This window comes from Fistularia commersonii, chromosome 22 (assembly GCF_037954325.1).
Source record: "Fistularia commersonii isolate RoL2024-O1a breed Wild chromosome 22, RoL_Fcom_v1.0, whole genome shotgun sequence".
Classification (NCBI taxonomy): domain Eukaryota; kingdom Metazoa; phylum Chordata; class Actinopteri; order Syngnathiformes; family Fistulariidae; genus Fistularia; species Fistularia commersonii.
In genome coordinates, this window is record NC_141305.1 from 7742519 (window position 1) to 7769578 (window position 27060).

General features: G+C 45.9%; 1 protein-coding gene across 1 annotated transcript in view; it reads left to right on the forward strand.

The window, feature by feature from the left end:
* smarca2 (SWI/SNF related BAF chromatin remodeling complex subunit ATPase 2) overlaps nt 1-23491 on the forward strand; it is a 38844-nt gene extending 15353 nt beyond the window's left edge. Inside the window, exons 13-34 of the mRNA XM_086169492.1 lie at nt 100-157; nt 338-435; nt 1062-1209; nt 4004-4167; nt 4847-4913; nt 5017-5127; nt 6498-6740; nt 10361-10474; nt 11180-11284; nt 11912-11998; nt 12129-12175; nt 13564-13730; nt 14018-14181; nt 15846-16073; nt 16178-16255; nt 17237-17455; nt 17549-17772; nt 19832-19937; nt 21082-21183; nt 21616-21739; nt 22272-22405; nt 23030-23491. Of these exons, the coding sequence (XP_086025618.1) occupies nt 100-157; nt 338-435; nt 1062-1209; nt 4004-4167; nt 4847-4913; nt 5017-5127; nt 6498-6740; nt 10361-10474; nt 11180-11284; nt 11912-11998; nt 12129-12175; nt 13564-13730; nt 14018-14181; nt 15846-16073; nt 16178-16255; nt 17237-17455; nt 17549-17772; nt 19832-19937; nt 21082-21183; nt 21616-21739; nt 22272-22405; nt 23030-23059 (2818 nt within the window). The 3' untranslated portion in view covers nt 23060-23491. The remainder of the gene's footprint in view (nt 1-99; nt 158-337; nt 436-1061; nt 1210-4003; nt 4168-4846; nt 4914-5016; nt 5128-6497; nt 6741-10360; nt 10475-11179; nt 11285-11911; nt 11999-12128; nt 12176-13563; nt 13731-14017; nt 14182-15845; nt 16074-16177; nt 16256-17236; nt 17456-17548; nt 17773-19831; nt 19938-21081; nt 21184-21615; nt 21740-22271; nt 22406-23029) is intronic.
* The last annotated feature ends 3569 nt before the right edge of the window (nt 23492-27060 follow it).

Genomic DNA, 27060 nt, shown 5'->3' on the forward strand with positions numbered 1-27060 from the left:
CACAATTTCGAAAAACTAATTCCATCGTTTTTATTTTTTTTTTGTGTTTATTTTTTTAATTCATTTACTCATCTCGCTCGTTTCTCCTTTGACACGCAGGTACGAAGTCGCCCCGAGGTCAGACAGCGAGGAGAGCGGCTCAGAGTTCGAGGAGGAGGTCGGTACCTTCCTCCTAATTGGCCCCAACAGGAACATGCTGTCGATACACACAACTCAGTCCACCTTGGGGGGGGGGGGTTTCAAATTTTCAGACATGTTGTTACAGCTCGGGCGCCTCCGCTATTCCACAGTGCTTGTAGTCTTTTGTAAAGCATCCTCTCCAAATCTGCTCTGAAAGGAGGAAGAGGAGGCGGGCAAGGTGGAAACCGATGAGAAGAACTCTGGCGATCCCAAAGGAGACGGAATGGTCTCAACGGCAGCCAAGCACATCATCGAGTACGGTCTTGCTTCCTCCGTCTCCTTAACTCGTGGCACCTCTTAGCAAAACAGGCGCTTCCTTCTTTATCGCCGGTGTGCGGCAGCAGTACCGTCCAATCAGACCACAAGTCAGGCTAAAGGTCACCGTCTTCAAATGTTAGCGCATTCCTAAAGTAGTTATACGAATAAGATAATCAAAACGAATCGGACGTTGCGAAAAAAGTAATGAAACAAAAATGATTGCGGAAAGGTCAGAAAAAAGTAAATGCCAGTAATGTCAGTAAATGCAATGCTCAGAAAATGTCTACGAATCGGGGAAACGTAGCTCGCAAAATAGCGAGAAAATGTTTACGAATAAGCAGTGATGCAAATGTGATTGGGAACTCAGCGAGCAAAAAAAAAAGAAATTGCTTATTCGCAAGGCAAACTTTCACACGGATAGCATTTTATCAATCCACCTCTGTCTCAAAAGGGAATGAATGTGGAGGATTCATTAAACGTGTCATGAAAGTACTAGAAAATCAGTCGGAAACCTTTGGCAGAGGCAGCGGCGGATAGAAGTCTGCGGGTCAGATAGGTCATGTGAAGATCAGCAAAGTTTGGGTCACGGCGATTGACCTTTCCGGCGAACTCTGGTCTTCCAGGTCGGCCAAGCAGGACGTGGACGACGAGTACAGCGTCGCCTCAGGACAAACCAGTTCCCAGTCCTACTACGGCGTGGCCCATGCCGTCATCGAGAGGGTGGAGAAGCAGTCGACGTTGCTAATCAATGGCATGCTCAAGCAGTACCAGGTATACGCACACACACACACACACACACACACACATTTCCTGGCTTTTCACATCTCACATCACTGCTTTCTGCCCTCACCGTGGCTTGTTGAGGTTTGAGTCCTACAAAAATTTCACAGACAGATGGGGTAAAGAAAAAGGAATTTTACGTCTGAAAAGTTTTGTTTGTTGTTCTTTGTGTTTATTGTCAGCTGTTGGACTTTGGTCGATGGGCTGCTTTAGTCAACCAACATCCCACACACTCGGAAAACCTTTTAATTCCATTTCAATTCCAAAGCTAACCGTTGCAATGGTTCTCGATCGTAAAGTCTGCGAATGAGGAGCAAGTAAAATATCCCATGGTGAGCGACAAACGCATTAAATAACCGACCCCGAGGCCCAAGATGTCTTTGAGTCTCCGTTGGCTCATCCCCATCCGAAAGTCAGCCGGTCTTGGCCCGGATCCCGCCTCCTAACCGCTTGGATCGAAGCCCGCCGGCAGAAGGCGGGCTCGCAGCAGCACCGGCCAACGACTTTACAGCTCAGTTCTTATTTAGTCAGTTTATAAACATATACCATATGTTCTGTCAGGCCTTGTTCTTGTTTTTTTTTTTTTAGCAGTTTAACTAAATCAGACATATTGATTTGGGGTGTAGGGGCACCTTACTGGAGAAATGGAACCGGCTACGCGGCCGGCGCTAACATGTTTTTGAATGCAAATCAGGCTTCAGTCGTCACCCGGCTCTGATTAACGGCGTGCCAGGTTTCAGAGATATGGCGACGGCTCTGTGGAAGGAATCGCTAAAAAATTCCTGCGTCAAAGTAATTGGATCAGTTGTCTGCACTGCAAAGAGACACACGGTTAACTAACCTGGATTGCCAACCGCAATTTACTGAAGCTATTTTTCTTATCTAAGTGTGCTTGTTTCTTTCTGTGTGTGTGTGTGTTTGCATGCATGTGTATGGATTTGCGCACACTCAATTCTCTCCTTTTGGATCAGCCGTTATAGAAGCTCCTGCAACACTTCACTGCTTTAAAAGCTGTCAAAACATTGTTGCTTTCCATTATATGTCAAAGGCATTTCGTGATAAATAACTAGCGTTAGCGAGAGTGCGTCATTTCCCAATTTTGTATCCGGGCAGTTGTGTTTGAGGAGTTCCAGTCAACGGCCTTCTAGATTTCCTCTGGGGGTCAGGGGTCACCCGTCACAGCCAATCGTCTGCCTCCGTCTCACCTTTCCTCTGCATCCACTTTTCCCACAACAACTAACTCTGCACCCACTTTCACAGCTTTAATACAGAATTGTAAATGCCAAAAAAATAAAATTCCCCTCCACCTTGTCTCTCTCATAGAGATATGAATTTGTACGTGACCTGGCTTTATCCACCTCCTCTGCCAGCGTTAAAAAAAGTTTTGTTAATTTCCTAGGTTTTGCTGTTTCAGCTACTCTTTGATTTTTTTCACTAAAATGGGAAAGAAGAGACAGGCAGAGTATAAGAATGGTAGTCCTATTATATGCCATCCGTGTGCGTGTGTGCGTGCGTGCGTGTGTGGTTTGGAAGTTATTTTGAAAACGCCTGATTAATTTTACCATCCCGCCAGCATCTTCCTTCTCGAATCCACCGCCGTAACACATTTTAGGGAAATCACAAAGATGTCAGTAATTGGTTGTCACCCTCTCCTCCCCCCCTTTTTCGCCTCTGCCCTTTTTCTCTTTCCCACCACTGTCTGCCACTCGCTGATTACCCACCAGTCACCCGCTCAGGTTTTTTTTGTTGTTTTTTTTTTACTTGACGCTCTCCGACCACTCCGAATGCGAAATGCCAAACCCTCGACAAGATGAAAACGGCGTCTGAGAGCTCATTAGGAATCGCACCGCGGTGATTTATGCAGAAGGTTGGCCTCCACGGTAACTACCAAGATGCATTCAGGTGCTCTTATGTTTCTTTCAATGATGCAAGAAGGGGTTTCGTTTTGGAGATGTCAGCCTGCTCAGTAAACGGATAATAAATGATGTACAGTGGTCCCTCGCTATGACGCGGACTACTGTTCACGGTTTCGCTACTTCACGGATTTGCATCGCGCATTGTGTTCTGCATTCTGATTGGCTAAAAAGTCACTCCGCCTCCTCTCTACCCGTGCGTCAATAACGTTGCAGTTTTATATGTACACGTACGTAAAACCGCTTGCTAAATTTACATTACGTACGTGCGAATTCTCTTGCAATTACGAGTTTCTCTAAAACCCATAATGTTGACAGGGCAGGGCCCAAAAGGCAGCGGAAGATGCTATCTATCGCAGATAAAGTTAAACTTTTGGACATGCTAAGGGAAGGTAAAAGCTATGCGGCTGTAGGTCGGCATTACGGAATTAATGAATCTTCCGTTCCTTCCATAAAGAAGGAAGAAAAAGACATAAGGACGACCGCAGCAATAAGTTTCGCAGCAGCAATAAGGTCGCAGTGGGCGGTGCTGATCACCGCAATTTGAAGCCTTCTGTTCACATTGATGATTAAAATGATTATTTGACACTACAGTACAGAAATTATTTGTTGAAAAAAAACGTTTCTAAAGTACAGTACTTTTATTTGTGAAACAAATGATTAAGCCTGTAAAATGGTTTGTTCTTTCTTTTCAATGTATAATAGAGAATTTAATTGTATAATAATTATAAAAAAAAGATAAAGGTTTCTACTTCACGGATTTTGCCTATCAGGGGTTCTTTTTGGAACGTAACCCCCGCGGAAAAACAAGGGTAAACTGTATTTTATTTCCTCAGGCCGGGCTTCTCATTTATTTCCTCTGTCCCGTCCAGATCCAGGGGCTGGAGTGGATGGTGTCGCTGTACAACAACAACCTGAACGGCATCCTGGCGGACGAGATGGGCCTCGGCAAAACCATCCAAACCATCGCCCTCATAACCTACCTGATGGAGCACAAGCGGCTCAATGGGCCCTATCTCATCATCGTGCCCCTCTCGTGAGTACCGCCGTGCCACGACCTGCACTTCTGTGGAGGGGGATCGGTGCACGCGGGGCGGTCATTTTGAAATGTAAGGTACCATTTTAGAGGAGTTAAGATGACGAGTTGATACTTCGGCAAGAGCAAGGGAGCGGAGGGAGGTACTGTGCAAGTGGAATTAGACCCATAGTAATTACACCCTGCGAGCTAACGTCCCCAATGTTTGACAGAACAGAAGAGAAGCGCGGGAGGGTTCTTTCAAAAATCTCGTCGTGTCGCTACCTTCACCCGAAAAGATCAACGGTCTGTCAGCCTCTGTGACACTCAGAGGCACTGACAGGATTATCGCTTGTAGACCGAGAACAATGGCGGCTCTTGTCTGTGGACGCAGTTGTCAAATGTTTTTCCCTTTTATTTCCTTCTTTTAACGGACAGTGAATAAATCGCCCTCTTTCCCTCCCGGCTTTGTGTCAGGGAAATTAAAATAAACAGGGGCGGGGAGATCAATCTGCAATAGAGCCCTGTCCTCCATTTGTCTCCCTGGGCTCTATTCAGCCCTGTCAATCGCCGCTAGCGCTGCGCCACGGGGCCTTTTTCTCCTCTCAAATTATATCCAACAAATTATATCCGGATGGTTTTTTTTTTGTTTTTTTTTCCCCTCATGATCGTAATCAATTGCTTTCTTTTTTTTCCCCAGAACTTTGTCCAACTGGGTCTATGAACTGGACAAGTGGGCTCCCACCGTTGTGAAAATTGCTTACAAGGTAATAAAAAAAAAAAAAGAAAAGGAAGTCCAGTCTTCATTTTTTCTTTCTGTGGCTTTTTGACAGATCTTTCCCCCTTTTTTGTGGTTTCTGCACTCAAAAGGGCACCCCTGCTCTGCGCCGCGGCCTCGTGCCTCAGCTCCGCAGTGGAAAATTCAACGTCTTGCTGACCACTTACGAATACATCATCAAGGACAAGCACATACTGGCCAAGGTGAGCGGCATCACAGCTTTGTCCCTGCTTTGTCTTCACACACACACACACACACACGACTTCACACAATGAGTGAGAGTGTTATTTTTTTTTTTTTGTCTTCTTTCATCTGTTGTTTCTAGTAGATGACATTTCTCCCACAAACTTGTCACCTCAAACACCTTGTTTTCCCCCGGCACTCGCGATGAAATTCTTTAAAGGGGCTGATAAAGATCTCGACGGAGACCGATCTGAAGCCCGGCCCCAGATTATTTGTGCCTTAATGGAAAGAGGAGATATTGCTGATATTTGGGGGGGGTCAGAGCCCATGGTGCTAAGATATCAGCATGTACAAGGTTTTTTTCATGCGCCCCCTTGCTTTATGCCATTTAAAATTCTGCAGCGTTAGCTCTGCGCCGTAATTGGCTGATTCAGAGGACGGATCAGAGACGTAGTCGGCTGTCGTCGAAATGAAAATGAATGCAAAAGCCTCTAAAGAAGAAAGTCCGGGTCTGATTACCTTGGCGTTCCTCCGACGGAGATACATATCACGAGCATCACATATTATGTTATTGGCGTTTTGCATCACGTCTGCAGAGCCGACGGCGTTTCGCCGGTATGCCCTTGAATCGATGCAGATCCACCCACTGCTCCCCTACACAGCACTCCGTACGGAGGTGTTTCTCGGAGACTCCCCGAGTGTGGAGCGCTGCCTGACTTATCTGGCTGGAGTGCAGCCAGACGCAGCCTCTGGGTTAATAGAAGAAGGGGTGCTCATCTTTCTTGACCCTCTTCGGGTCGCCAGAGCCAACTGAGCTCCTCGTACATCAGAGTATTCCCCGGACAGAAAAGCGCCGGCCGTCCTCGGCACTCTGTCCAGGGCATGCCTCGTAAATCTGCTTTACTCAGAGATTTCTAGAGTGTGAAGCAAAGCCTCTGAAGGTAGACCCCAAACTTTTCAAGGGAGAGAGACTGTCGCACACAAACTCTGCTCACAGAGAAATGAATAATCGCCTCGGGGAAGTCAATTTACATGCATTGTAGCAGAAGAAGAGTCAAGAACCACCATCCTCTCCTTTGACCACCAGTGGCCACCAATCAGTGTCACTGATCAAGTTTGTTTTTTTCCCCAGTCTTACTGTCCGCTCTCAGATGGCCATCATTTTGGGTGTTTTTTTTCAAAATTGCAACTTGATTTGATCATGCATTCCAAGTCTGTGGTGATTTCAACAACATTCCTTGTTTGTTTTCATTCATTCTTGGTGTTTTTTGAGTCTGTCACAATTTTTGACACCCTTTACGGCATAAAGTCAGATTTATTTCGATTTACCGATATCTTGTTGGATACTGTGCGAAACGTACCAACACACTGAATTCCGTCTCCTGCGCAGATCCGCTGGAAGTACATGATTGTGGACGAGGGCCACCGCATGAAGAACCACCACTGCAAACTGACCCAGGTGCTGAACACCCACTACGTGGCCCCCCGCCGTCTCCTCCTGACTGGCACGCCGCTGCAGAACAAGCTGCCCGAGCTGTGGGCCTTGCTCAACTTCCTGCTGCCCACCATCTTCAAGAGCTGCAGCACCTTCGAGCAGTGGTTCAACGCCCCCTTTGCCATGACGGGAGAGCGGGTACGGAGAAGTATTTCAGATTCTTCTGTTTTCGGTTTAGGTCGGACATCGATCATAAAATAACACAGTAAGACCATATGCCGCAGAGTCAGAACCCCACACACTTCTGGTTAGCTTAGCATAATGAATGGAAGTGTATGGTACAGCTAGCCACCTCTCAAAGGTCGCCACATTCACCTTCCGACATCTTCATGATGCTCACGTCCACGTTATTGAAACTATTCTCAATTTCATTTTTTTAACAAGGCTATTCACCGTGGTAGTTACTCCGGTGTCCTCGGTATCGGTTTGTGATCAAGTGTTCTAAAATTTGTTCCACCAGGAGAGGTTTGTGTGATGGAGGATACGCTAACTCTTACTATGACCTGCCGACTCTTGTGCTTAGCTAACCAGCGAAAAGATGAGCTTCGGGACACGAGCGGACAGATTCATTTCTCATCGCACAGTCGGGTTCCTTACAATACCACCAATCTGTTGAAATCAACAATCTGTTGATCTGTGAAGGTTCCAAAGTGTAAGCCAACTTTCAGTTGGCCAGCGAAAAACTGCTGGTCAACACGACAAAGGCTAAGAGGGAACCGTCCACTGCCAGCGACAAACCACTCTAAAAGCTCATCTGCCACTCTAAGCTCTCCTGAATATAATTGGCAAGGAAACATTTTCAAAATATGGAATAATATAACTTTTTTTAATGAGCCTGACTGAACAAGAGCTGTAAACACACCGTCAGAGAAAATATATTGAATTTTGCCCCCCTCCCAAAAACAGAAAAAAAAATTAAAAACCTCTCAAGCCAGGGACAAATGATGTGTTTAAATGCTAAACATATTCCTTGAGTTCAGAGTTAGATTTCTTCCGTGACAAAGCCCGAATGTTGAATTAAATTTTCCCATTAAAATGAATCGAAATGCTGTTCATCCGATCCAGTGTTTTGTTATGTGTTTTTGAATAAGAAAAAAGTAATTTATAATAACGAATAATGTATCGAAAATTGTGATGCATACTAGAAGAGAATTAAAGAAATAATCTGTACTTAATGCTACAATGTATTGCTAAATTAAACTATGCTCCACTTTATTGCTAAACTTAATTTAGTGATAGAGTGACGGCTCGTGTCTCGGAAAATTCATAAGTTGATGCACTCGTAAGTCAAGGTTACATTGTATTTATCTATACATATACCGAGTCTTCTTGATATTCAAAATATGTGATGTTTAACCTTGCATTGCAGCGTGGACACATATGCTGCAACTGTTTCCTTCTTGGTATCAGCCAGATTTGGACAGTTCGCACAGTAGCTGCTGGTAGCTGGCCTCAAAACACATTTCCAGTTATCATCGGTCCTAATGGGATGGTGTTTGGATCGAGATCTCAAGACTAGCTGTGCACGACGTCAGTAGAGTGCCAAATGCAGAAGTGGGGACTAATGATGGGCTGACGGCTATTTTTTTTTTTTTAATGACACACAATCCACCAGTGGTGCGCAGAGGTCTGGTGAGGCCTGGGGCAAACCTTGTATGCCCCAAAGGCTTACATCCACTGAGAAATATTATGAGAATGGAAAACGTATATAAACACAGGGCTTTATTTTATTTGAATATGAATGAATCACATTCATTCATTTCATTTACCAAAATGATACGTCCTGACATAAAAACACCGAAAATACTTCACTTTTTACATCGTCTGTGAGAATTTGTTTTTCAAAGGATGCATAGTGGACAGTTTCTCCTGTGACATAGAAGGCCTCAGATATGTTTTTATTCGTTTTAGTGAGCTTTCACGGCTCGCGACAGAAAACGCGATCGTAACAAGTAATCTGTATGAAACGGTGTCCGTTGAAAACATCCCACACAAAGATTTTATTAAATATCAGCCAAAAATTATAGTTGCACCTAGAGCTATTCCCTTTTCCGAGTAGGTAAAAGAACCAATGTGCACAAAACAGCTGGAGAAAAAACGAGTTATGACTTCAGGAAACGCGTGAAGGAACAGCCATGGACATCTTTTGTATGCGTGTGGGAGGATGAGGATTTTTTGGGAGATCGAAAGGTCATGCCACGTTAAAGGAATAAATGGTTCACAACTGCCGCTGCTGTGCTCCTCCGATTGAACGCCCCCATCCAATGGATGCATCCAATGCACTGTCACCCCCTGCTCAGGCTACCCACGCTACCTTTACCATAGCGTATTCTGTGGCTCGCGGTTCACTTGTGTTATCATTGCACAGTTTTCTGCAAGCGGAAGAGTTTATCTTGAAAGGCAGGACAGTCACGGAGATCGACCCACGTTGCCTTTGCGATCTATATTCTGGTCACCATTGCCTTATATTTACACGATTTACGTTGGCACACTTTGATCGACTGCATGAATCAATACAACTCAATCCTTTGGGTTGGACAGTAGCTGCTGGGAAGTTTTAAGAACGGGGCGAAAGGAAATCGCCTCTCCGGATTCGGCAGAGATGAATAGGAATAATAGATTGCCTGATCATTTAAACCGAGTCCTCACAATAACATTGAAAGTTTTTGGTTTCTTACTTTGTCCTGCTCTCCCCTCACTCGTTTTCTTTTCTCTCACATCTTTAGCAGATATAAATTGGAAGGCGAAGCGGGTCACTTGGCTCGCGGTAGCTTGTGTGCCGCGTGTTTATTGAAGGGAAGAGATCTCAAGCTCGGCCAACTGTACGTCAGTCAAATGGCGAACGCAAAGTGGGAATAGATGATGGACCAACATCTTAAAAAGAATGGTTTTGAGGCACTTTTACTGGACGATTGATGCATTGCCCACCCCTGGTCCAGACTTATGTCTGTGCTTCATCTTTGGTTTTAAACCTGTTCAAGATTAGTGTTAGTCTTTTCATGGAGTTAAAGCCTAGACTCCTTACAGTGGCTCTAAAAAGTGAGAAAATAACAATGTGTGTGTGTGTTTGTGTGCGTGTGAATTCTTAGCCATGCGATTAAGACAAATGCTTTGTTATTGGTTGAGCGCTTTGGGAAGATGTTTATGCTGTTTTTTTTTTTTTCTTTTCCATTTTTATTTCTCATGCTAAACCTCATTCTAGCAGCTAATAGTGCCTTTTTCTCCTGCGCTCATTGAACACTAAGCTGTTAAGCTGTGGACGGCGTCCGCCCACGACTTATGCGAACCCATTCGTCCCATTCTGAGCAAAAAAAAAAAACGTTGTTTCCAAACATGCAAGTCAAAGCAGCTGAATTCCAAAGCCTAGTTTTAATCCCATTCCTCGGCAGAACCGATACGCTGCCTTTTGCAGGGACAGTGATGTTTGCTTCAGCCTTGCCTCTCGCCAAACCGAAGAACACAGATGATAAAATGTTCTTATTTTGAAGCAGCAAACCCAGTATTAGAATCGGATGGTTGCGAAAGGACAATGACCTGTCATGGATGAGCCATTAGCAGAAGGCAACCGTTCAGCAGTGCCATGGGAAGGGCGGCTAGGACAAGTGCTTGGACAAATATGAAATTGAAATTGGCCGTAGCATGGCGACACGCAAACGGAGCTCAGGCGTCATTTTCTCGGTTCAGAGGGCAAAGTGCTGAAAACGCCGTTGACCTCTTGACCTTCTGACCTCTGACCTCCTGACCCCGCCTTTGTCCAGGTCGACCTCAACGAGGAGGAGACCATCCTGATCATCCGCCGCCTGCACAAGGTGCTACGGCCCTTCCTGCTACGTCGACTGAAGAAGGAGGTGGAGTCCCAGCTACCGGAGAAGGTGAGATTAAACAAATAAATCAAGTTTTTTTTGTTGTTGTTGTTTGTTTTTTGCATGTAATTCTTTGCAGAAATATAAACCAACCGGGATTTAAGCGGACAGACATCTTTTTCAAAGCGGTCCAATTTCCACTGTAGTAGACGTTTTCTCCTTAGCGCAAAGCCTAGCCTTGCCACGTGCCCCCTAATAGAGACCTGAAATTAAAACCAATTTCTTGCTCGGCTCCTGCTTTTGAGCTGCTCAGCGTCTGCGTGGGTGCATTAACAGCAATCCTGGGGCCAAGCGGTCACAGCAATTCTTGATGCACTCCACAAGGTGTTCTTCACCGCGGCCTCCCTGGGTTTAAATTAATTTCAACACGAAGGCCCCCCCGCCCACCTCCACATTGGATCTCCTTACCAACTCATCTTGTTGTTTCCTGATGCCGAACGGAGTGAATCTCCCCGATTGCTGGGGACTCCCTCCTCATGCCCCCAGCCACTGGTTAGACGCCCCTGTTCGACCATCCGTCCAGCACTCCGTTTATATCCCGACATCTACCGATGCCCTTGCATCCTGACACTTGAATGTACCTTGTGGGTTAAAAAAAAAAAAAAAAAAAACATCCAGCGCTCCCTCTCTCTCTCTCCTTCTCCCTCCTCTGGTGTAAAGTCATCCCTCCTCCGAACACGCACTGAATCGTCCGCCCTTTTGTCCCCCTCTCAGGTGGAGTACGTCATAAAGTGCGACATGTCGGCCATACAGAAGGTTTTGTACCGTCACATGCAGAAGGGCATCCTCCTCACCGACGGCTCGGAGAAAGACAAGAAGGTAGACCCCGCGGTTGTTTTGTTTTTTTTTTACCCGGCGTCCTTCGAATCGGCAGGTATCGCATCGATGAATCGGGAAGGGGAGGGTGGGAAGTAGGTCAAAGACAGCCGATGGACTCCAGGCCAAAAACCGGACATTGAGCGCATTGCAGAGACTCCTGCTAGTGTGTGTGATGTGAGGCGCCGTCGGAAGAAATGTCTCCCCGTCCCAGCAGAAGTCTGCTGGAAAACAAGCTAAGCTATAATCTTAGATTAAGAAATTAGGAAAATAGGAGGAATATCGGTAAAAGAGATATTTAAAAGATTAAAGTTTTTTTTTCTTTTGATTCGAATTTGAGAAAAAAAAGACATTGGGATTCAGCATGAAATCAGTTGAAAGTATCAGCAACAGAAACTCCAAAAACATTGCGATAAAAATTGGGTTTTCTGGGAACGGATCCATCGATTTAAGCCATATCTTACCAATGTTTTAGAATACTTCTATTATTTTGCTTGTTTGTTTTTTTTTTGTTTTTTTTTATTGTGAGTCTTTGGAACACCGAGTATTGATCCAAACATCAGGGCAATGGTGTAATTATTAACCTTTTATTTTGCTGACATCTTTTTTTTTTTTTTTTTTTCGTAAAAGGGCAAAGGAGGGGCGAAGACCCTCATGAACACCATCATGCAGCTGAAAAAGATCTGCAACCACCCGTACATGTTCCAACACATCGAGGTGAGCTGCTGCCGTTGCGCCGAAACCAGATTTGTAATATTTAAAAAGCTGAAGAGATTCGCTGGGTAGAAAAATACTGAAACCCAACATTTTTATAGTCTTTGCATTGAAATTACATTCTCCGCCGCAGGAATCTTTCGCGGAGCACCTGGGCTACCCAAACGGCATCATCAACGGGTGAGTCGGACCTTTTTTTTTTTTTTTGTGAGAATTTTGACTTTTAATACTTCCAACTGCAGATCATCGACGCCCCAGGACCGATTTGGTGCGATCGAAGAGTGGCAAACGATCGAGGAACCTTGATCCTTTTGAGCCCTCGCGGAAGCAGACTAGGCAGAAAAGCAGCTGTGCTACTTAAATACGCCACGCTCCAAGTATTTGTAGCCGACAAGCCACAAAGTACTACAAACAAAGAGACGGTGTAAAAAGACACACGAGGCTCCAATGTGGGAAGTCGGCATCCCGGATAAAAAGCTTCATCTCTCCTTTCATCACCTGAGAGAACTGTTACACTTCAGCCCCAATAGCAGAGCTAAAAACCGCAAGACGTAATGTTGCAATTCTAACACAGTAATGGACTTTTTTTTCCCTTATTAAGTCTTTTCAAGAAGAGTCAAACAACAAAGAGACAAGGATGATGAAAAAGTGAACCCAGTGTGTTTACAGACTCATTAATGGCCGTGTGATTCATAATAATGTCAGAAGTTTAGGCGCTTTTTCTTTTTGTCCTCATTATATCCTGCATCAAAGGGTCTTCTCTTTCTTTCTACGTTTGAATCCTGGTGCATAAATAGACCGACTGAAGGTTGCACGTACTCCGATCTGTGTTTATGAGGGAGGGGATGTAAATTATATAAGATGCCCCCTCAGGGCCGCTGATGTAAACATCAACATGCTGTTTGTTGCCGGGCAGATCAATTTCCCTACAATAGTCAAGGTGGGGGCTTCATTCATTCATTTATATCAGGGTCAGAACTCGCAGCACACGAAAAAGCATCTACTGCATTTGTGTGATCGATTACATGAAAATAAGGAAGTAAACGAGAAAGTCTTCGCCGGACATTTGCAAGAGGCTGCCCGAAAATCAGCTGTACCCTCCAAAACCATCGGGGGAAGAAAAAGTGTGTCGGGAGTTTGATTGGAGTGTGTAGGGTGTGCAATATGAGTTGGGCAGGAGTGAGAGAGGATTATGGCATGAGTGTATTGGTAGTGTGTTGAAGAGTGTTGGGACTTTGATGGGAGTGCGTTTGAGGTGGGACGGGAATTTGTCAGGAGTGAGGCGGGAGTGCAACAGGAATTTGAAAGGGGTGTATCAGTAGTGCAATATGAGTTGGGAGGGAGTGAGCATAGCACTTTGTCAGGGGTGAGTAGTATAGCTGGAGTGTGTCGGTAGCGTGATAGTACTTTGACTGGAGGCTGTTCGGAGCATTTTCGGAGTTTGACGTGAGTAAGGCGGGCGCGCTACAGGAGCGTGAGTGAGGAAACCAATGTTTTTAATCGCCCCTGCCTCTAACAGCGGTGTTATCCCTCCCCACCCCCCATTCCTTATCCACCACCACCACCAGGCATGAGCTGTACCGAGCCTCCGGGAAGTTTGAGCTCCTGGACCGCATCCTGCCCAAGCTGCAGGCCACCAACCACAGGGTCCTGCTCTTCTGCCAGATGACCTCGCTCATGACCATCATGGAGGACTACTTCAGTTACCGCAACTTCCAGTACCTACGTCTAGACGGTAAGGTGAAACTACCCTGTGTGTTTGGAAGAAATAAAAAATTCAGACAGAGTTTCTGAGTTGCGAGAATGTGGAGGTAAGACGTATCCCCCTTCACTTTGAAGGAAATGACTAAAACCGGCAGACAAAATGGGCTCAAACGCGCCTCTGAAATTAATTGAATGGGGCAAAGATAAAAAAAAAAAAAAAACAAAGCAAAAACCAAACACCGAAAAAGAATGACAAGTACGAGCCGCTCTCGTAATTCTCCCTGCAGAAAAAAAACAACTAAATCTCCTTTCTCTCAGGGACGACCAAGTCGGAGGACCGAGCCTCGCTGCTGAAGAAGTTCAACGAGGAGGGCTCTCAGTACTTTATCTTCTTGCTCAGCACTCGAGCCGGCGGCCTCGGCCTCAACCTGCAGGCCGCCGACACCGTCATCATCTTCGACAGCGACTGGAACCCACATCAGGTACGTGCACCTGGTGGCCACTCCGGCCGGGTCGGGCTGGGAAAAAGAAAACTCATCCATCGCCGCCTCTTTGCCGCTCCTGAGGATTTATTTCTTTGTTTGTTTATCTACTTGAATCTGTAAATGAAACACTCCTGGGGTGGAAAACTTGGATTAACACCAGAACCGCCAGCGGGTCAAATTTACAAGGATATGGCAATTTTTCGCACAGTTCGTTTCGCGCTTAAGGGTCAGAATATTGCATGTTGCTCCGGCAACCCTTATCCCCCTTGTCCCCACGAATGTTTTGAAGACAGCGCTGCTCGATAAATCCACAAGCAGCAATACGGCATTGTAAGTCAGGTGTTACGTTTGCCAATTCCAGCGAAACGAGCGAAGGAGAGCGAGATCCCAGAGCCTCCCTGAAGAGTCAGGCCATTAAAATCTCAGCCCTCGCATTCATTTTACGGTGAACGGTCCCCACTTTTATAGTGCTTTTAATCAACCTCGCGGTTCCAAAGCGCTCCACATGCTGGATTCGCATTGCTTTACACGCGCAAACGGCAGCAGAGCCGCCATGCAAGGCACCGCACTCGCCAGGCCATCAGGAGCAATTTGGGGGATTTAATGTCTCCGCGGGATCGAACCGCCATCCCATTGGACGGACGCTGCCTCAACCGGGATCGTGAAAAACAAACGCCGATACGCTTCCTAGCTAAATTCCCTCCTGCGCAAGGACGCGTCTTTTTGGAAACGCTTCCTCAAAGCTGTTGAAAAGTTATACGTATAAATGTAGAAACGTTCGGAAATATATGTTTTATGCACCGAGACCAGGGGTCGGCAACCCGCGGCTCTTTCATCTTTACACTCCGGCTCCGAGTGGCTCGGGAAAATGAATTATAAATATTTAATTGAAGTGTATTTCATTTGTGTTAATTCCTTTTTTTAACTTTTAGTTCTAATTTGGAAGATTATTGTGATCTTGAAAAATTAAATAGAATTATATTTATTATTTTTCTCCGCACACAATGACGTCACACTCGCGGAAGCCGGTATACCCGCCAGCCGGTAAAGTCCCGATTCACAGATGCCGTGAGCAAAAGTTCAGGAGCAGAAGTCCCATAAACTAGGTAAAATAAATATTCATGAAGATATTTTGCAAATATCTATTTTTTATTGTTTACTGACACAGTGATTTTTTTTCCCAATTTATTTTTAAAATTCAGGTCAAGGCTCCGCTACACGCTCTGAAAGCCCAAAGCTCAAAATGAGTTCATTACATAAATAAAATTTAAATTTCTCCGTAATACTTTGTGAATTTCAGAAGCAACACACTACACACTTGTTTATACAAAGTGTAAAGGTAATAAAAAGCAATATATACAGTGGTACCTTTATTTTAGACGACAAAAAGTAATTGCGGCTCCCAGAGTTTTCTTTTCCGAGGAAACCGGGTCCAAATGGCTCTTTTGGTGTTACGGGTTGCCGACCCCTGACCTAGACAATCACCGAGTTTCATTCGCAGGTAAATATTTTTCGTTGTGAAGTGAATGCTGGCGGTTCTGATACGAACACAAATTCTCTTTGAGTCAACAGCTGCTGATCCCGCTCTTCAAAAATCCCCGTTTATGTGGTGGATATCGTCGTAATGTCTTTTTGTTTTTGGGGTTGGGGGGGATATGTAGGACCTCCAGGCCCAGGACCGCGCTCACCGCATCGGCCAGCAGAACGAGGTGCGCGTGCTCCGCCTCTGCACCGTCAACAGCGTGGAGGAGAAGATCCTGGCGGCCGCCAAGTACAAGCTCAACGTGGACCAGAAGGTCATCCAAGCGGGCATGTTCGACCAGAAGTCCTCTAGCCACGAGCGCCGTGCCTTCCTGCAGGCCATTTTAGAGCACGAGGAGCAGAACGAGGTGGCGCGTTCGTTTTTTTCAGCGTGTTCACGCCGATTTTGGCACATGGTTGATCTGCACCTGTTCTGTATTTGGCATAAAAAAAGTTCTCTCTATTCTCCCAGGAGGAAGACGAGGTGCCTGATGATGAAACCCTCAACCAGATGATAGCTCGTGCTGAGGAAGAATTTGAGCTCTACATGGTAAGGAAAAAAAAAAACAAACAAACGCGGAAAAATACGAGCGCGCTTATCCCAATATCGGAAAACCTTTTCTTTTAAATTTGCACCAAATAAAAGTATCGGATTAAATGATAATTTGTCAAAACAAACCCTAACATCGAATTTGCCGAAAATGCTTTCCAAATGATCCGAAAATAAGTAAGAAATTACCTGAAAGGTGAATGCGGCGCCGCTGGAATAAACATTTCCAGCAACAACCCCCCCCCTCAGCTAGATTTAAAAAAACTCCCGAAACGTCCTGTTACAGAAATATTGTTTACCAGCGGGTGAGTAAAAGCCCCACGTCAGTCAGCCTTGTCGATATATTGAGCGGGCTCCATGTGTCAGGCCTTCGGAAGCAATAGCACACATCTTGTACACCCACTTTCGTAGCACTCAGTACACAGTTGGGTTTTTTTTTTTTTTTTTTTTTCCCCTCACACCTGAGGAGATTTCTCAAAGAGTCAGCAAGGTAAATGGGAAAGTTGGAATAGAACTGCGGGGTCACATGCTACCTTGCCAGCTTGACCTTCATAGTGGTTCGCAAGAGAGAACGTTCAGTGCCTTTCGGACGCTTTTAGAGGTGATTTGTCAAGCCGGAGCAGGAGCTCCCGATTAACCCAGCGGGTTGGGTGCAAATGTCCGGGGAGTTTTGTCCACCGCTAGCTCAGCATCCAGCCCCACATTTCCCATCCAGAACACACTAGAAGGTATACATACCCCCTTTCGCCCGGGTTGGCAAGCATACCGACTGCCATGGTGACACCCCTTCGGATATGTTGAAGAAAATTGTTTCGGTTGACAGGCGAGGACGTTTTCCGGTCTCTTCCCCCAGTTTTTGCCGCGGTGTCAATTATCAATAGTATAAATGGCCGCTTCAGTCCTCCAGGTATGTCTGCTGCAGCACTTGCCGGTTCTCCCCCGACGTCCACGGTGTCATTGTCCCCCCCCTTCGTCTTGCAGCGCATGGACATGGACCGACGGCGGGAAGACGCCCGGAACCCCAAGCGCAAGCCACGTCTGATGGAAGAGGACGAGCTGCCCTCCTGGATCATCAAGGACGACGCTGAGGTGGAGCGGCTCACGTACGAGGAGGAGGAGGAGAAGATGTTCGGCCGAGGATCGCGTTGCCGCCGGGACGTCGACTACAGCGACACGCTCACCGAGAAACAGTGGCTGCGGGTAAAAAAAAAAAAAAAAAAAAAATCCGTAAGTGGCCGCAGCGACGATGACAGACATCGTCACGCGTTTTCGGTTGTTTCTCCCCATCGTCAGGCGATCGAGGATGGCAACCTGGAGGAGATGGAAGAGGAGATACGGCTGAAAAAGCGCAAGCGCAAGAGACGTCAGGATAAGGAGTCGTCAGGCAGGGAGGAGTGGGGCGCCAAGGCCAAGAAGAGGCGTGGACGTCCACCCGCTGAGAAGCTGTCCCCAAACCCCCCCAAACTCACCAAGCAGATGAACACCATCATCGACACGGTCATCAACTACAGAGACGGGTAAGGAAGCAAGCCATTGTGGGTAAGCGGCGTAAAAGTTCTTATTTTTATTTCTTACAAGCTTTGAGAATCATCTGAAAATAGGGCTTCCGGAGTGTGGAAATTGTTATTTTTTGTTAGTTTTTTTCTGTGTTCGTACCGTTCATCGCCTCCTGGAGTATTTTAAAATGCAAAGCTACAAGCGAAGGAAACCATTTCTCCTACCGAGGTCCAGTGAGGTTAGATTTCAATTTCATCGCACCTTCGACCTCAAGCGATTCCCTTCTTGATATTTTACCCAATCAAAGGTGAGCATCCCCCCTGTCTTTTATTTCTACAGCAGGCTAGCTTTTGTTGATGTTTAGAAAAGGTTGAGGTTAGTTCATCCTGGCCAAGCAGATTTCTGAATTTGTCTGCCTCCGTAAGAAATAAAAAAAAAAAAAAAGAGAGCGTGGAGGAATGCGCCGTCGTTTCTGACGTCGCGCGATACTCCCGAAGTCTAGCCAGCGGAATCTAGCTGGTGTCGGCACAGGCGGCTGCGGCTTTTTGAACCGAATTAGTTCTTCAGCTTTATTTCCCTCCGGTGCCCCGCTCCCATCTGTGGGAGAAATTAAAAGGGGGGGGCAGGTTGCGTAGTTAGGGGGGGGATACACAATATCTTGCGTCCAGCTCGACTGTGACTCAGGCGCAGAGTTATGTGTCGGCAAGGTTCCCGCGGATAAGTAGTGGCATCTGTGGCCCGGGAGACAGCGTTTAACAACAACGATCTCCTCCAGGTCCGATCTGGGAGCGCGTTTTCTGTCTGAAGTGCGGGAGACCACAGACGCAGCCGCAGCCGAGACGCTCTCACTAAGCTAAAAGACACACACACACACACATACATGATAACTTGTCGGGGTAGGGGGTCATCAGAGTTAGCATCTTTGCAGTTCTGTTGTCGCTAAGGCAACCACCGTGCGCCGATCGCTCCCTCTCGAGAGTCCTAGCAGTGACGAGATGGAAGCGGCCAGGCGTCAAGAGTCGAGACGTGTGTGTGCGTGTGTGTGTGTTTCCTCTCTGGGCCACACGACATCTCCACACTGTGTCTCCGGTGTGTGTCGGTCGAGTATCTTTTCAGTAGCAGGGGGGGTTAGACTCTCTTCGGGCTTCCCCGCGGCCAAATGTCTGCCTCCGTCTCTTAAGGAAAAAAAAAAACCTCTCGACGGTCGGTGCGTCTCAAGCGCGACCCAGTCTGGGAATTTCCGCTCTGGTGACGCTCCTTTTTTCGCCTCAGTTCGTTTCCCTCAAATTTCACCGCAGCGAAGAGCCCTTAACCCTGGGCGCAGCCGCGATTTGACCCCGAGCGTACTCGACTCTTATCTCCTCGCCGGAGTCCGGCGACAGCGCCTTCTTATAAACTAGATTAGGATCCACAATAAACATGAGGAGACCCGCCGGGCCCCTTTGGATGCGAGTCAGAGGGGGTTTGACATCACCGCGCTGTTTTATCGGACGCCATCGAGAGGTCCCCGGCTCAAACCCTCCCGGTCACGTTTCCGTTAATTCCACTGCCTTCCACACCGAGGGGACGGAAAAGAAAACACTCATTCAAACACAGACGTACTCGCCGCTGTCATCTCGGCGTGGCTTGCACAGCTGATGCGAGCCGTGTGCCGGCGCTGCTGTGTGTTTGCAATCCCTGCAGCAGCAACGTGACCTCCAGACGGAAGAATCGATCGTCGATGCCCCGACTCTTTGTAAATAAAAGCATCAGAGTGCCTCACATAGCGAAATTGGGCTCTGTCTACTTTTTGGTTTATACCAGAATCATTACGATTGGTATTTATGATATCAGTTGTGAAAACAATTTTTTTTTTTTTTTTTTTTTGGAGGGGCGTTGAATTAATGTTGTGCCTCTTAATCGCATTATTCCGACGTCAAATCGGCCATCTAGTCTTATCTTTTCCCATCCAAAAGAATATTTTTGGATGCCTGAGATTTGCCCTCCAAGGATCCAGCTGTTCGCTGCAGCTTCACACCGAATCCATACTTTACATTTAAAGCAGGATAACGCTTCAGAATTCTTCCTCTCCATCCGCAGGTCGGGCAGGCAACTGAGCGAGGTCTTCGTCCAGCTGCCCTCCCGGAAGGAGCTGCCGGAGTATTACGAGCTGATCAGGAAACCCGTGGACTTCAAGAAGATCAAGGTAGGCCAAGACTCGTCCGGTCGTCATAGATACGACCAGGAAGGCGAGGCTCAAGCAAATGTTAAGAATATTCGGACGAACCGTCATGCTTGCAGACATGTACTTGCTGTTAGATCGTACTAAAAGAAATTGAATTTTGAACTGCATCACAAAAAGTAGTGATACCTTGACTTACAAGTTTAATTGGTTCCGTGACCGAGCTCTTAACTCAATTTGCTTGTATATCAAATCAAATATCTCCATTACATAATTTGATACGCTGTTCATTCGTTCCAGCTCCCTGCTTTTATTACATGTTTCCAAGAAAGAAATAAGGAAGAAAATAAGAAAAATGCATTTTATTAAAGTGCCTTTATAATCTATAGATTATAGATAAAATGGTTGGCAGAGGAGGATGGGGGAGTTTTTCATTTTGTGCTCTATCGCTTCACTTACTCCCGACAAACTTATTAATAAAATATAGCTTGGACACGATAATACACTTAATCACTAACATAATTTAGTATTACTTACCTTTATGATCGCTGTGTCTGTTGCATGAACTTTTTTTTCACGACGTACGGCTCTCACATTCGGATCGTCACGTGTGACTTCATCCTTTGCTTCCTTTGCACACTGTCTTTGTGGTTGTTTGTCATAGCCCAGAGCAAATAAATGATAATGATAACAATAATAATAATAATGATAATAATAATAAAAGAAATTTCACGGTTTTTGAGCACAAAATAAAGATTCAAGTTTTGTTTGTACTGCCATGGTCCATGGGGATTCCTGTCTAACCTCATCTGTCAGCCTATCCATCACCATTGCGAACAAGAAGGGGCTCAGAGCTGATGAGCTAAATGAGCTAGCACACCTAGCTCATTTACTTTGACGATTTTCTCTGGGCTACCTAGTTGCGGGCGCCGTGTCCAACTGTTTTTAAACGCCACTTCACGGACAGCGGAAGCAACATCGAGCGTCAAACGCTCATTACTCAGATTTCAGCTCGTATCTCAAAGCAAAAATTCGACCGAGTATCTTGGAAAAATAAGTTGAGCATTTACGACTCAGGGATTATTTCCCTCATCCGACAAACCCAACCATATTTGAGACGCTTTTTACAGAAGCCGATTGTTTTTTGTGTGTCTGTTTGGGTCAACAGGAGCGCGTGAGAAGCCACAAGTACAGAAACGTGGGCGACCTGGAGAAGGACGTGATGCTGCTCTGCCACAACGCCCAGACCTTCAACCTGGAGGGATCTCAGGTCAGACGCCGGTCGTGTATCATCTCAGCGACATGGCACTTTTAAGTTAACACAACAGGGGTTTCACCGCTCCTGTGGCTCGAAAGATGCAGGGTTACAAATCTTTTTTATCAGCGAGGGCTGTCCTCATGCTGTCACAATTGTTCGCAGCACTGAAAATACACCGCTACACCATCAGGAATAGAAGAAAATCGTTACTTAGTCTGGGATTGGCCTTTTTTTTTTAAATTTTTTGTCTTGCCGCAGTGCAGAGGTTGCGTCGTCACACCCATTCGATTAGCGTTCGCGCGCCGATTTCGGGCTCAGGATTTCGGATTGTACTCAAAGCGCCGGGTCTTGTTTTGATTCCCGTTTTCCCCACGCGCACCTCTCTGTTTACCGGGCTCTCCGTCAGGCTGTTAACACCAGGGTTTGCTGTTGAAACCCCCGCAGATATACGAGGACTCCATTGTCCTCCAGTCTGTCTTCAAGAGCGCCAGGCAGAAGATTGCCAAGGACGAGGAGAGCGAGGACGACAGCGAGGAAGAGGAGGACGACGATGAATCGGAGGCTGAGGGTAAAAAAAGCCGTGTTATTAAAAAAACATCACAAACTTCTGTCTAACCTCATCCGCGCTATAAACCCCGGTGACTCTTCCTCGGGTATGAAATTAATTTCGGCGCCTTCGAAACTGTCGGTGAAAAAGATGGGAAAAGGGGGAAGAAAAACAAAAGCCAAATGGCCATAGAAAATGATCCTTCGGGTCAGAACAATAAAAATAAGATGGTCGTTTTCAGGAGTTGGGATCGGCTGCAGCCAACGGGTGTAGAAAATGTAGGTTCCCTTAAAAAGTAGTTTTTTTAAGGGATATGCGTCAGAAAATTTGAGAGCCCGAGCCCAGTGACAAACAATGAAATAATAGCCGCGCTCGCTCCGAGAAATCCAAAGCGCATTATCCAGTGTCATCATTTAAATCTGACACAACAGGCCGGGGTTTTTTATCTCCGTCACGATCGGCCACCGGGGGAAACTCTTGACAGGAGTCAGCCCGAAAAAAACCCCAAAACAAACGGTGTTTATGACACCTCTTTTCCTGTCGCTCCCCACAGCCAAGTCAGTGTGGGTGAAGATCAAGCTGAACAAGGAGACGCGAGGCCATGACAAGGGCAAGAAGAGACAGAGCCGGGGGAAGGCCAAGCCCGTGGTGAGCGATGACGACAGCGAAGACGACCAGGACGCGAACGTAGGTCCCCCCCCCGACCCCGATATGCAATCAATAATGCTGTGGTTTGACTTACAAGTGCATCACATTACGAGGCGCAACACATTTTTTGGGGGATTTGGTGCAGCAGACGCGACATCGGAAGAATCACTGGTCTGATCATTTTAGAAAAGAGGCCCAGCGTTGACACTGTCGCTAAAGTTTAGCGACGAAGCGTAGCATAGCATTCAAGTGACATTTAGCAATACATTGTAGCTTTAAGCGTGTAACGAGTAAGTTAAGCTAAGCGATTGAACATCAAATGAAAAAATCCCCTCCTCTGGTGTCCTCATCTGATCTTTGCGGCGAATACGCTTAATAAAACCAGTTTATTATCCCTCATTCAGTAACTTGACAATGTGTCGCAACAGAGAGTCATTTGTGAACACCGCATACTTTGGATTCTGCCCGCCACTCGATCTGGCGGGTTTAACGCTCCAAATTTCACAGATCTGCCTCACCCAAATAAATTCGAAAATCGGTCTCTCCCTTCCTCGCCCCGCTAGCGAAGACATTCAAAATAAAAATGGAAATGCTGGCTGACTGTTTCCCTGTGTCGATATTTTTAATAACTCTTTTTTTTTTTTTTTTTGTCCCCTCCCGCAGGATCAGTCAGACAAAAGCGACGAAGACTGAGGAGGAGGAGGAAGAAGCCGGGGCGCCATGACCCGAATAGAGAACATCCTCCATTAGTTATTCAGGTTCTTACGTCCCTGTTTTGTTTTAATTTTTTTGTTTTGCCCCCCCCCTCCGCTCTCGTACCCCTCTCCAAGTTGTCTGTAGCGTCCCCCCCCCCCCATCCGCCCCCCACCGCCGCCGTTTGGAAACTAATAATCAGATAAGCTACACAAATACCAGTCTGCATATATTCCTCTTTTTAAGGCCATTTTTTAAATCTATTTTTTAACTCTTTAAAAAAGGAGATATAAATTGTCTACGGAAAAGAAAGACAAAAAAAAAAAAAAAAAAAAAAAAAAAACACGGCCACTCTATGCTAGCTTTTCTTTTTTTTTTTCATCATGTTATTTGCTTGCTTGCACTTAAAGTAAAAAAAAAAAAAAAAAAAAAGTTTAAAACTAATTTGCCGAAGAGATCAAGGCGACTTCCCCCTCCGCCTCGCACAGTGCCAAGTTTTCTCAGTCTGAGGAAACCAACGTTTTTATTTTTGTTTTGTACCCCTCGAACCCCAGCAGGGGCAGCCAAGCTGCCCCCCCCCCCCCCCCCGGTCATATGAAAGACCAAGTCTTCTATCCCGACATAGTCGGATTCATCAGAGACCCTGTGGCGAGACCCCGGGTTTGAAACCATCTCTGTCTGGTCCGTAAGCCAACTACGCCCAAAAACCCTGAAAAACATAGCTTCCGTTTCGGTCGCGAAGCAACCGTCGATTTCAGTCTCACGAACGGTCAGCGTGTCGCTGGAAATATTGAACGTGGAATTCATGGTTTGGCTCTCTTGAGTGTTCCAGTGGTTTGAGATAATTATTTTATCACTATTTGTTTTATTTGTCTCTGATGTTGGGAAAAAAAAACAAACCATATTGCGGCTCTTTGACTGGAATCAGTGAAGTAACAAGTAAAGATGATGAGGCTTCTAGCAAAAGCACTTTAAAGTGAAGAGAAACGATGTTTTTAAAAATGAACGGGAAAAGAACACGGGGTGCCGGGAAAAGCTGATCGGAATGATCAGATATTGGGAGGAAAAAAAAAAACTAGGAGGTACAAACAAATTTGCATTTGAAAAAGAGCCCACCGCTCCGGCCTCCTGGAAATGGCTGCACTCTCCGCCGTTCTCCTCATTTTTTTTCCCGTAGCGACTGAAAAGAACAACGAGAGACGACCGTCAGCCGACCGAGTCCCAGTTGTCGCGAGTTCTCTCGAGATGGTTATCGGTGCCTCTCGCCCGCATTTCTTCCCCCGACATAACTTCATACTGCAGGCGCCGCAGGCGTATTTAGCATTCCCTCGCTGCCCGCTATCATTTCCATCCACCTGCCCAAAAATCCCCACGGGGTAAAGCCAGCATCTCAAGGCAGTAGTAGGTCTGCGTGAAACCTCCCCCCCCCCCCACACCCGCCCCCCTTTCCCACGAGACAAACTATTTCAACAAAACAGCAGTATTATGGGATAGCGAAAAATAATTCATGTATTTTTGGATTGAGGTGCTTTTTTTTTTCCCTCGTATTACTTACCTTTTTGATCGCTGTGTCCGTAGCATGAACTTTTTTTTTTCACGACGTACGGCTCTCACATTCGGATCGTCGCGTGTGACTTCATCCTTTGCTTCCTTTGCACACTGTCTTTGTGGTTGTTTGTCATAGCCCAGAGCAAATAAATGATAATAATGATAATGATAATAATAATAATGATAATAATAATAAAAGAAATCTCACAGATTTTGAGCACAAAATAAAGATTCAAGTCTTGTTTGTACCTGATGCCAGCTGTCTACAACACACACACACACACATACACACACGTGCACATCTAATATAGCTTAATCCTGCACCTGGCCACTGTTAGCATGATAGCAGGCCGAACCAACAACCTGTAATATCAAGAATCATAGCATTTCACCTCGAGAGTTCAGTCCGCAGTGGAAAAGCTAATGTCAGTCAAAGTGTGAGTGGGAGAATCTTGCAGGTTCGAGACCAGCGGTTAGGCTGCACGGAGGCGAGGGGTTCCAGACGCGTGCCTTGAGGACCTTCTCCAGGCAGGAGGTCCAGTTCAGACTTTATTCCAGTGTCACAGTGACTCCGGTAAGAATCCATTACATTATTACACACTTGCAATGCTGAATGACAGGATTGTCTCAGAGCTGTGGCCCAGTGGCACCTCAGTTTTCACACACTATTCCTAAATGGGATTTAACAAAACTACATTTTTGCTCAAAAACTGAATGTTTTTTTTTTCAGTTTACCGCTGCTACGTCCCCACACATGTCTGATGAAATTTATCCCCCCTCCGTAGTTTTGTGTTAATAAGTTAAAACGACGAGCGGCACCCAAAAAAAAAAAAGGAAGAAAGAAAGGAAATAAATCACTGTCCTCGAAGGAGATGATAATTAATGGTGGTAAACATGTTTACTCGCTAATCTTATCAGCTCAGCAAATAAGAGGCTTAAGGAGTTTAATCAGGGTTCCCTATTTGGAGAAAATCATCGCATAACGGCACGCAGAACAAGGAAGTTACTTAAACCTAATTGGAGTCAACGGGGAAAAAAGCAACCGGGGAAGGCCGCCGGCCAAGTTTCAGCTTCAAGGTTGGAGATGCACACAAATGCAGACAAAATCTCTTTCAGAATTAATAGTGTGAAGTCATCTAACTTTTAAGATAGAAAAGTTTTTCCACTGGATTGAAGACCAGCTTCATTTCACTTATAGCCAAGTGCACTTGACAGGCTCCAGACCTGACCTTTAGATCTCTGTTTCTACTAATTTAACCACATTTCTCATAGCCGTTCCTTCGTTTTTCCCCCCGCCGAAGAGCTTCTACTCATTTTTGTGAGAATGTCAGCTAAATTAAGTATGAAGGAAACGCTTCGGTTTGTAGCATTTTGAGCTCTCCTTCTAATAAGCTGGTTGCTGTTCCGCTTGTTGCCACTAAGAGGTACAGTGAGTTGCCAGAGATGTTGCATCGCACATCATTCCCTCAAACTTTATGCATGGGTGGGTGTTACCAAGCAGTAACTCCTGCAACCGGCACTTTAAAAAAAACACTTCTTGGGACAGGGGAGTGGGCAAACGACATCCAGTGCACTTTGGAGTAACCATGGCAACAGAAACAACTAGATAAAGGAAATTGGGAGCAAATGAGGATTAGTTTTTGGGCTGCTCTGCAGGGATGACGACTGAAAAACCAAGCCTCTTGTTGGAGCAGGAGCCTAATGACTTTTGAGACATTTCGAGTAACCGTGGCAACAACAATCAGCACACTCTGGTGCAAAAACAAAAACATCTTGAAATTCAAGAGTCAGGCTTCACCTGCCGCATCTACCTGCTAACGCCGACCGTACTTGTGTATCTTAATTGTGACATTTCTGGGTAGGGGGTTCAGGGGTAACCATGACAACGGTAATACCCACACCTCCTGAAAAAAGAATGAATAAGAATGAGGGGAGAGGCTTTGGAGCTATTTTTGTTTTTTTTTTTGGTGTGGATGAAAGTGGGCAGAGAATAGTTTTGGATGATGTTCGACGGGTGCGTGACGAGATATCCACATTCCAGATGGAGCTCTGTGCGTGCACGTGAATTTTCAGTCAGGACTCGTGCTTGTGGGCTACTAAAAGTAGATAATGACTGGCGGTCCGGGCAGCATCCAGTATGAAATTTTTAGTCAATAGGCCCCCCCTGGTCTCCATGGTGCTGGTCGTTTGGAAGACGTGGGAGGGGGTCAGAGGTCAGAAGTTAGTATTTCCATGGCTTGGAATAGTCTTCGGCTCAACCGAGTGGCGGTCGTCTTCTCTCCAGATCTGTCGGAGGCTGGAGATGAGCCACGGAGACGAGAGACAAAGTGGAGATAGTTCATTGTTTTCTAGAATTAAACTATTAACTGTACCCTGTATGGTTTAGTGTGTTAAAGTGAGAAGAGTTAATTAGCTGTTGTGAGAGTCACTATAAAAAGGAGCAACTGCAGTCA